The sequence below is a fragment of the Leishmania martiniquensis genome, chromosome 32 (genome assembly GCF_017916325.1).
Source record: "Leishmania martiniquensis isolate LSCM1 chromosome 32, whole genome shotgun sequence".
NCBI classification, from domain to species: Eukaryota; Euglenozoa; class Kinetoplastea; order Trypanosomatida; family Trypanosomatidae; genus Leishmania; species Leishmania martiniquensis.
Genome location: NC_090167.1, coordinates 1,077,501 through 1,088,298, shown reverse-complemented (window position 1 = coordinate 1,088,298; position 10,798 = coordinate 1,077,501). Strand labels below are relative to the sequence as shown.

The 10,798-nt window shown below is 61.0% G+C and overlaps 3 protein-coding genes across 3 annotated transcripts in view; all 3 read left to right on the top strand.

The window, feature by feature from the left end:
- Positions 1-1,152: 1,152 nt before the first annotated feature.
- Positions 1,153-5,670, top strand: LSCM1_01927 (uncharacterized protein; the record flags this gene model as incomplete). The annotated part of the gene is made up of 1 exon (XM_067319525.1): positions 1,153-5,670. The coding sequence occupies one exon, from the start codon at positions 1,153-1,155 to the stop codon at positions 5,668-5,670; it is 4,518 nt and encodes a 1,505-aa protein (XP_067176074.1).
- Positions 5,671-7,472: 1,802 nt separating this feature from the next.
- On the top strand, positions 7,473-7,856 carry LSCM1_01926 (uncharacterized protein; the record flags this gene model as incomplete). The annotated part of the gene is made up of 1 exon (XM_067319524.1): positions 7,473-7,856. One exon carries the CDS (start codon positions 7,473-7,475, stop codon positions 7,854-7,856), a length of 384 nt encoding a protein of 127 aa, XP_067176073.1.
- Positions 7,857-8,779: 923 nt separating this feature from the next.
- LSCM1_01925 (uncharacterized protein) overlaps positions 8,780-10,798 on the top strand; it is a gene marked incomplete at both ends in the record, with an annotated part of 3,093 nt that continues 1,074 nt past the window's right edge. Inside the window, one exon of the mRNA XM_067319523.1 lies at positions 8,780-10,798. This exon is cut by the window's right edge and continues 1,074 nt beyond it. Within this exon, the coding sequence (XP_067176072.1) occupies positions 8,780-10,798 (2,019 nt within the window).

The following is a 10,798-nucleotide window of genomic DNA, read 5'->3' as shown; positions in this document are numbered from 1 at the left end:
AGGAATCGAGTGGACCTGTGTGCGCAGGTTGCCGTAGCTGAGATGTGTGCCAGGACGCACAGCCACGTGTAGTCATACACCCAATGCATTCAGATCGTCAAGGACCAGAATGACGCCGACAGCGTTTCGGCGTCGACGCTCTTTCTCTCTCGAGGTCGTTCCCTTCTATTCGATGGGCGAAAATATCAGCCATGTGAATAATGGTGTGCGGGCTCGCTGGAGCGAAGCTCTCACGGGTCTCTGCAGCTCTTCATAGCTCCACGGAAGAAAGGGTGTGTGCTTGTGTGTGTGTGGAGGGGGGAAGGGGGCGAGCAGCTGTAGTCTCGAAGCAGTGTGTGTGTATGCACGCCCGCATCCGACCCCCCCCTCCCACACACATCGATTCGCTTATCCACCGCAGCAGCCACGACTCGCCAGAGGTGTCGGTGACGTGCCCTCTTCTTCCAAGAGGTGTTTTTCAGTCGTAAAATCACCTCGCGCCGCCTCTTTTTCACCTTCGCTCTTCGTTCCTGGAATACCTGCGCTGTATCTTGATGGGCATGCGCGTGCGTGCGTGCATTATCAGGCTGCCTCCTCTCCACACGGTCTCTCTCTCTCTGCTGCATAATCACCCCCTCTTGCCTTCTCGGACGACACAGCGACACCGACCGTTACATTGGTCATTGTGTAAGACGAGCGCCGCCTGGGCCATTCTAGCGACGTCTTTGTCTCCCTCTCTTTCTACCTTTCTTCCCCTGAAGTTCTTCGGTCGACTGCGACTTCGGCGTTGCCTTGCAGCGCGCCTTTCACGTTGCTCTGTGACATCGATGCTCTCAGGGTTCAATTCACTTGCCGCTGCTGACCCTGGCTTTTAGGAGTGAATGGTAGCCCCCCCTTCTCCTCGCCGAGCTTATACACTGAGCCAGTCGTGTCAGCGTGCACTGCCGGTGCGAGCATTCACAGCTTTCTCGTTCGCTTAGCTGCTTTCATTTGTTTTTCTGTAACCGTCCACCTTCGCCACAAGCATATATAAATATATATATCTGTGTGTGTGTGTGCCAGTCACAGTCCGTTGGACTGTGACTGGCACCGCCTTTCTGTAGGTCATTTCATCCTCTCCTTCTGTTCCGTGCGAGCAGGCCCTTGCGTCCTTGGTCATCCTCGGCATACCGGATGGGTTCAAGCCCGACGCCAGAGTCGGTGCACCGCACTGCCCAAGCGTGCCGTGCTGTGCTTCGCGAGATCCACCGCCGCGTGGACTTGACAGTCTCAAATGCAGCCGTAAAGGCAGAGCTGCGACATGGAGTTAAGGCTGCCGAGTCAGCACTGGCCATGATGGGGCGGTCTGTCCTGGCCCCCCCGCGCCGCAGTGACTCTAACGCCGGGGCATCAGCGCTCTCGAGCCTCGATGCCCAGGATCGAGCCAACCATGACCGCGGCTCCGCTTCGCCAGTGCCTCATCCAGTCAAGAGGTCACCGCCGGCGCTGCCCGCCAACACGTCCCCCGTTACGGCAAGCGAGCGAGGGATGGGGCCTATCACTACAGCCGACGCACTCGGTAGGACTCCAACTGCTGAGGCGCCGCTTACGGTCAAGGGAGAGCCTTCGGCGCGGCCGTCGACCGACTCGGCCGGCTCACCCCCGCGGCAGGGCTGCGCCGTCTCAGTGGAAGACGACGCAAACAGGGCGGAGAAACGCTCGTCGAATCCTTCCCTCAGTCATGGGAGGGCAGCCAGCGCGAGGCGACCTACTGGAACTGCGACAGAGTGCAGTAGCAGTCTTCCGCTCTGCACCGCATTTCAGAGCGCCGCTGTCTGGGGCTACGTGCTCAGCGCCGTCTTCTGGAAGCGGCGGAAGCTGACAGAGTACACTATCACCGCCTTGGAGTTACTGCTGCGCGATATGCCGGTGCCCTTCGACCTCCTCGTCACGGTCATCGTGGACCCGTCACTTCTGTGTCCTGAGGCCCCCGTCGGCAGCGGGGGCGCCTCAAAAGGACGCCGTGCATCACGTCGGCCCGGCCGCATGTCTGTCTCCGTTGCCACCGGCGTGTTCTACGCACTGTCCGAGTGCATACTGCAGAGTTTTTCGGAGCCTACGGTGCAGACGCGCGCGTTGCGTCTGGTGTGCGAGTTGGTCTCCAGCAGGCCCCATCCACCCCGCCGGAGCAGGGAAGGGGCAGGCTCTCCGAGCGGTGGGAGAGAGGCCGACGGCTTCACTGCGCGCCGCTCCCACAGCGAGGCTTTCGGCATGGCGGGGTCCTTCCGCGGACACACTGCGATTCGAGTCATCGAATCCTGCTTCAAAGCGGCAGCAGGTGGGATGCAGGATACTGCGCGATACGCGGCTCATCTGGCGCTCCGGGCGGCGGTGCACCGCATCGTGCACGCCTTCGTTGCCATGGGAAAGTACGATGGCGCACTTGGTGGCACTGACAGCCACGCTACGGCACACGCTGTCTTCTCCACAGACACCATCCTCGCCGACTACACCGTGGATGTGGATAACAACGAGCCCTACACCTGGATTCATGTCGTGCCCTCGAAAAGAATGGAGGTGGTGCCGCCAGCCTCGCCGCGTTCTGGTTGCTTCCCGGCCGTACCGATAGCCACCGCGACGGCGCCATGCTCAAGCGACCAACCATTCGTCGATGCTGCCGCGCAGCTGCAGCAGGAGCAGGAGGCAAGCTCCGAGACTGTCAGCGCGCCGACCGCTTTCCCATCACCGCATCATGCGGAGCAACCGCTGTGCTCAGGGGACAGAGAAAACGGCGGTGGCGAGTGGGCCTTGAACGTGCCGGCTTCCTCATCGAAGCCCCCGGTGCCTGATGAGGCCCCGACGTTGTCGCTGCAGCTCGTAAGCGATGAGCCCCACAGCAACGAGGGAGATTCAGACTTGACCAAGTCTCCGCTGCGGTCACAGCGGTCTTTTACTACAGGCGCCAGTCCTGCGGCAACCCCGCTCAGCTTCCACTCATCCCCTTCCCTGATGAACCTTTCCTTCGACCCGCATACTTTGTTCCGGAACAGCGTCGATGAGTCTCTCGTTCTACATGCGCTGTCGACGCTGGGCACCGTGGATGGCGCCCTTCCAAGCCCTCTGAAGGACTTGCTGATAGTAGTGCGCCGCATGTGTCGATGCGCGTCATGTCCGTGCAGCGGCACACCAAACGCCGCGAACAGTGACGTGCGCGTGCGTGCTCTTGGGTTGTGGGTGCTCGAGTGTGTGTTGGACGAGCTTCCCGCAGCGAATTGCGAGCAGGAGCATCGCTGCGCAACGTGGATGTCTCTGGTGCTGCATGCCTGCAAATATGAGCTGCTGGGGTGCCTAGTCAAGAACCTCGCCATGGCGGTGCCGTTCACGTTCTTCGAGCGAGCTGCACACCTGCTTGGGACGCTACTGCGTAAGTTGCACTACCACATGGCGCGTGAGCTGCATACGTTGCTGGGTGCCTTCCTGTTCCCGCTGATGGTCTCACAGTACGCCAGCTTCCGCCAGAAGCACGCGGTTCTGTCGATGATACGGCAGCTATTTACAGTGCCTCACTTGTGCGTGTCGCTCTTCATCAACTACGACTGCAACCCTGCCTTCGACCCTGGCGCAGAGTACGGTGGCATGCTAGAGCTGCTTGTGGAACACGTCGTGGAGATGACCTTCCTTGACCACGTTGATGCCAACGGCGACGCCTACCCGTGGCTCTCGTCCGATCAGCAGCAACTGCTTCGCTCGGAGAGCGTGGTGGTCATTCACACACTAATGACCTCCTTGCATAGGTGGATCGCCGAAGACCCGCGGGCGTATGCGGAGAGCCTGCGGCGCAGCGCCCAGAACGACCTGCGACGGCGGCAGCAACCAAAAGGCGGCGATCTTACTGGTGGGACTGAATCAAGGGAGCTGTACCGAGACAGCTGGGGCTCAGTTGAAGTGGCCGACCTGCAACCTCCGCTCGCGGGCAGCCACTCTGCTACGGCGACTGCGAGCGGCAGGGACAGCGGCGGTGGCGGCGAAGAGAACTACAGCCCAGGCCAGAGAGAGTCCCACATCCGCGATCAGGCGTCGCCTCTCGATGGCCCCTCTGGGGCGCCCTTCCCGAAATGGGGTAGGGAGAACAGCGTCCGGTACCATTGGAAGCATATCCACTACCTTCTTCATAACAAACGCATCGCCCAGGAGGCTGTGCAGCGCATCAATGCGGGCCGCTGGAGAGAGGCGAAGGAGTTCCTGGAGAGTCGCGGGTTTATGGTGGCAACGACGCCCAGCGAGTCGGAGCGGGCCGACCCGGCGAGTGTAGCTGCTGGAACGTCAAGCTACGCCCTCTTTGCGCGCTTCCTCTTCGAGTACCCCGGCATCTCGCGCGAAGCGCTCAGTGCCATCTTCGAGAAGGTGAACAGTAAGGACGGCGCTCCGCGCTTGGTGCTGCAGGAGTACCTGCACTGCTTCCACTACACAGACGTCCCTGTCGATGTGGCGATGCGCGACACTACATGCAAGTTCATGTCCTGGGAGCGGCCCATGTTTGAGGCGAAGGTGTGGGAGACGATTCAGGAGTGCTTCGGCAACGAGTATGCTCGGCAGAACCCGAGCTCCATCACAGCCCGTGACGCGGACGTCATGGCGGGTGTACTTCTCTTCCTTCACTCTAATTTGCACAACCGGGTGGCGAAGGGCGACCGGATGCCGGTGGCGCAGTTCGTGCGAGACGCAAACGCCTGCCTCGAGTTTCCCATGATGGCGGAAGACCTCCACGCCATGTTCCGTCGCGTGCTGAATCGCAAGTGGGAGCTGGACATCTACGGCCGCACGCCGCAGCAGGCGGAGAAGGAGGGGACTCTGGTGCGACTGTCGGCCAAGATTCAAATGGAGCGGGCCGCGCAGCGGAGGCATCAGGGTGCTGCCAATACCAACAGCTCCACCGCGAACGCGAAAGGGACGACGGTGCCGACCGGCTCGCCCGTCTTCCGTGACGTTAGCGGTGTGACGGCCAGCGCAGAAGCGGCGGCTCGCGCAGCGGCGAGCAAGGACGGCTTGATCCTTGACGCCGACCCGGAAGCGTTCGAGGACGTGCTGCAGGGGGCGGAGGGGAACGATGCTCCTTCGGCTCACGACTCCTTTCTCACCCCAAGGACGGCAGCTGCGGCGCCCGCTCCAACCGCTGCGTCCGCATCTATCCCGGAGGCGTCGCCCATGGACGGCAGTCCGCTGCATGTATGGGTGAGCGACGATGTGGCACTGCTGGACAGCACGATCCCCGCATACGCTGACAATAAGGCCACCCTCAAAACAAAGGAGGCGCAGCACCACGCATTTCATGAGGTGTCGGCCATGTACCTCCACAAGCTCGAGTCGGTGCATCGCCTGTACTGCATCGAGAGCGAGGCGTATCGCCCGCAACCGTACGTCGTGCCCTGCTACGCGGAACACGTGCGGCAGATGCTTCTACTCACGTACCCGCACATCATGTCCTGCGTGTACATGGGCTTTCGCATTCTCGAGGAGGCACCGATCGCCCGCAAGCTGCTGGACACGGTGCAAATCACGTATGACATCGCTGCCGCGTTCGTGTTGAACCTGCGTGACCTGCGTCCGGTGATGGAGGAGGTGCTGCAGCGTTATTTGGATGATGGGCGGGCGTATCGTTTACTGCCGACATCTCGCGCTACGTTCGTGCCTTTTTTACTGAACGTGCTCTAGGGCGAACGATAAGAGGGAAGACGGCTTACCGCGAAACTTTTAAAGCGCGCTGGCATGATGTCTGCCTTCTCTGCCTTCTCTGCCTTCTCTCCATCCCCTCACCCGCAAAGCACTCCTTAGCCGTTTTCAGGGTGTAAACGGCAAGCCCCCCCCCGCCACACACGCACGCAAGCGCGCGCTTTCTCTTTCTTGGCGTCTCCCCTACACAAGCGGCCTGAGGACTCACACTCTGTGACTCGAGCCCGGCGATCCGAAGGAGTTCAGTATCGAAGGTGCGCCTGTTATTCGCCCCCTACCCCCCTTCTTTTTATATTCCCCTTTACGCACTCTCCTCCTCCCCTCCCCCACCCCACCCTTGCCATTAATTGTACAGCTTCGCTCAGCATCTCATCTTCGAAGTGCCTTTTCTCGAGGGCTGCAGCCGTGCAAAGGGTGCCCGTGTGCGATGTGAACTGTGGCCGCCAAGGGCGGGTGATTGCGCACCATTGCCAAGCCGAAGGAGAGCTGTTTGTACAGTTGGCCTCTTGCGTCCCCCTCCCTTCCCCCTTTCCCGCGAATGGACAGGCTTATTCTTCTCGCGCTCTCTTGGACGTACGCGTCCTCTACTTCCCTCGCTCCCTCTCTGCTCTCCGCCACAGCAACGACAGAACGGGAAGGGCTCGCGCACACGACCATCGCCACTCCCGAACTTGAGCGCGCACACAGACATACACACACACACACGTAATGCAAAAGAGAGAACGAGGAGCTCGACGGAATCGCACACGAGGCGAGACAGAAGGAAGCAGCTGCACTGCCGCCCATATTTCTTCTCCGAGTTTGTGTCGGATTAATCGAGAGGGCGGCGTGTGAAAGCGCCCCACCCTCCGCTCCCCTACTTCCCCGACCGCACTACCGTAAAGGGGTTGATCGGGATGGCGAGCGCGAGCAGTGATCTCAGTCTGAGAGAAGAATCGTCTTTGACGGTCCCTCTCCGCGTGTGCTGTATCCGAGAGAGCATGTCAAGTGAAACGATGATGATGCAAGCGTAGCTGCTGCTTCTGCTGCTGCTACAGTGGCCCCCAAACACGACAGCTTCCCATCTTCTTCCCGCGGTAGAGCACACAAACACGCGCGAGGGTGGCTTGTGAATGTTCTGTTCCTTTCCATATGGGCTGCCGCAGTTTGATGTATGGCTCGGCGGGGGGATGGTGGGAGGAGAGCCCCCTCACCTGCGACGGTGCCCACCTGGGCACATGCATCTCGCATGCGATTAATACTCCTATGCAAGCTCGTCCTTGCTCTCGGTGCCGCATCGCCTCCTCTTTTTCCTCTAAACCTTCCACCCCACTCTATGCTTGCTCGTGCCTTTGCCTGAGTGGTGCAACACCCAAGCCGGTAGGTGTGTATGTGTGTGTGTGTGCGTGGGGGGGTCACTGCTCCACGAGTCGCTCGAAGGCAATTCATCACAGACGCTCATACACAAGCTACACACGCCAATCAGCGATTGACGCTAGCGTGTGTGCGTCGTAGGCCGCCATCTTTCAACACCCATCTCGCTGCTTTCACCTTAGCCTCCCCGCGCTGCGGGGCTCTTGACCCTCTCTCCCCGCTGGAAAACAATAGAAGACGCGTTGGTCCTTCTGTTTCGTGGCGGCCGGCCACTTTCCTCGGCGCACATCGCTTACTGCTGACAGAAGGCGATACGCTGTCACTGAGTGCCGCCGGTGGATCGACGCCATTTGTCGGCTTCGCTTCGCGCACTTTTCTTTAGGATTGCCATTTTCTATTCCGCGCAGCGCCCCCTCCTTGCCGTGTGAAAAATGGCGAACTACACGTACATGAGCCCAGACGAGCTGGTGGAGCTGCTTGACAAGCCCGACTCATTCACCAAAGTGGCGGTGGTCGACTGTCGGGATAGCGACCGACACTGTGGCATCATCGTGAACTCGATAAGCGTGCCAACAATCAGCAGCACTGCGGAGGTGTATGAGGGGCTCGCCAAGACTCTCTTCGAGGAGGGGAAAGAGGTCGTCGCCTTTCACTGCGCGCAGTCGCTCATACGGGGCCCGAAGGGGGCCAACCGCTTTGCGCTGGCCCAGCAAAAGCTCGGATACCCCCTCCCTGCTGTGCACGTGCTGCGTGGAGGGTGGGAGGCGTTCTACAACATGTATGGCGATGCGCGCCCAGACCTCATGTATGTGTGAGTGGTAAGCAGCGGCGGCGCTGATGGTGGGCGAAATGCTGCCGTTGCCGGCATGTGCAGTGCGTGTGGCGAAGGCGTGGGGCTCGAAGGAAGCGGTGCGACGTCGCTGCTGCCCTTTTTTTTTTAACGCCATTCCTTTCGCTTTTTCTGTTTCCTTTGGGGCTGCCACTGCCTGTGCTTCCGTCTGTGCGCTCGGCACTGGTGTCGGCTGCGCAACGCCACCCCCAGGAGCGAGAGTGAGTCTCTGATCGTCGAGGGCGTGAGCCTCTCTCACAGCCCTACTCTTCGTCTAGTTTGCCTTCCCATTCTGCGCAGAAAAGCCCGCACCCACCCCACCCCGTCTACACACACACACACACACGCGGAGAGCGGCACAGCCACGACAGACGGGCTACGTCGGTTTCTCCCGACCTGCGCTCGTTCTTGATGCCGAGGCAGTGATGCGGCGTGCCTCCAGTCGCGCGCTCTCTCCCTCTCTCTGTGTTCTCTGTGAGCAAGACTCGTGACCTCTCGGAAGAAGGTGGCGCTGTGCGCTTGTGCATTTCCTCCCTCTCTCCTACCACCATTGCAAGCATGCACGTCTGCGAAACGCCTCTCGAGCCTCCATCCACATCCCTCTCTTCCTCCTATATCCGCCGCTCCCTCTCTCTTGGAGGCTCTTCTACACACTATCTTCGTCTTATCTCTGCCTGCGTGCGAGCGAAGCAGCGGGGGCTTGTGCGCCATCACTGCTGAGCCGGCATCTGCGCGCTCGTCTTGGCCTTTGCGGCCTATCGAATTCGACCCGCTCTCCCCACTCGCCGCGTGTGTTTCGCGCTTTGCCTCTCTTTCGCGTTCTTCACCTTTTCTTTTTCCTCTGCGCGTGTCACCTCCTGCCCTCGATTTCACTCTGCCATTCCCCCCCCGCCGCCCGCCCGTCCCAAGATGAGTCGAGCAGATAAGCAGCAGCACCAGGAGCGTGTGATGGGGACCTTGCGCGACACGAGCATGCGGCTCTTCGCCTTCGCCAACACCCGGCCGCGCTACCAGGTGGTGTTTGCCCCAGAGGAGCCACTCATTCTGCTCAAGTCGAAGAAGCCTGCGACTCCGCAGCACCCATGCCTTCAGTGGGAGCCGCTGAGCGCGCTGGTGTTCCGGGCGCGCCCCAACACCACACATGCTGTCTATGTAGTCGACGCTTCTAATCTCAGCAGCGTCGCCATGTATGGGCAGGAGGAGCACGTCAACGGCGCCGCTGTTGGGCCGCTGCTGAAGCAGCTTAGCAACACCATTGCACGGCTGAATCCACACAACGCCACCATGGTAGCGGCCGGGGTGTCGAGTCATCTGGCAACTAAATATGTGCTTGTGGGCGAGAAGACGCTGGGCCATCGTGATCGTCTCGTGCAGCGGCTCGTGCTCGTATGCCCCACCCCACTGAGCGCCCTCACTTCCTTGACGAACGCAGTGATTAGACGTCCTGCCGTGGACGGTTACCCGCTTCCAGAGGTGATTGTGTTGCTCAAGGATGAGGCAGAGACTCCTGCATGGTCTGCATGGCTGAGTGCGCTGCAGGACGTGCATCATCGCATCTCATCTTTTCACGTGACCACGAATTTAGCCCCGTCTCTGTTCGCGGCCATCGCGCGCGAGGCGGGGCTTGCAGCGGCGGACGGCACACTGGTCGACGTACAGCAGCGCTACGCGACGCCACGCGTGTATCGGCTAGACTTTGTACTGATTAAGCAGACAAAGAGCGTGGAGCAGCTGCCACGGCTGAGTCCTCTCGACACGCTCGGATACGACGAAGACTCTCAGGACAGTGATGAGGAGGCGCACGCCGACCACGGGGCACATCACCGCGGTCGAAGCCACGGGCACGATGCTTGCCATCACCACCACCACGATGAGGACCTCGATGAGGGCGACTGCGAAGCGGCCGACAGCGGCGAAGAGGCCAGCGATGTTACCGAGGACGCCGATGATGCCGCAGGTGCCGACGAGTCGCTCTGTGGGTGCGGCAGCGAAGGGTGCGAGCGCGGCCGCGGGCCTGACGCAGAGGCGGCAGGGAATGACAGCGTCGGCAGCATGCTGGTCAGCGGCCTTCACGGCCTCGCTTACTGGTGTGATCCGGTGCGTGTCCTTGTGGAGGGTCGTGTGCTTGACTGGGGGACCGGCGTGGTCGGCACGACGGACGGCTGCGTGGAGGTGACCAACCTGATGGAAAGGCTCGCGACGGACTCCGCCCTTGCTGCATGGCGCACGCGCGCGGTGCCAGCGAACCAAAAGGCGAAGCAGCGGAAGCCGCCGGCAGTGGCCGTCGCCGGTGTGCTGGCTCGTGACGATGAGGGTCGCACAAGACTGCGCGCTGAGGAGGTGCGACCGCTCACTAAGGCGGAGGTTCGACTCTCCATGACGGCCGGCAGCTCCACAGAGGAGATTCCAGTCCGTTATAACACCTCTCGTATTGCACACAGTTACGGTGCGTTGCTGGTTCGAGGGCGAAAATGCGCGCTGGTGCGCAACGTGGGGGATGTGGTAGGCGCCCACATGCGCATTCCCTCTGCGCCACACAGCAGCGCTGAGGAGTCGTGCATGGACTGCGCTGTGCGCGCGCTCTGCGACGCCTGTGAGGTGAGTAGCGATAACTTTTACCTGCCGGACTACCTGCCGCCCGTCGTCTACTACCCGGCCCAGTCCGCAGGCGGCGTCGGACTACGTTGTGTGACCATCTACACTGTCTTGGCGATCAGTCCTCCACCAAGCGGCGCTGCCAGAGACGCCGTTGAAGACGCGCCAGAGCCGGGAGAGCCCTACGACTGGGTGAGCTTTCACCGCGCGCTGGTGCTTGTGGAGACGGAAGCAGAGCGTGAGGCGCTGCGGGAAGCTCAGCGTCACCTAGAGCGGGCTCACAAGGCTGGGCTGTACACGCCTGTCAAGGGATGCGGTCTCTTCGGCGAGGAT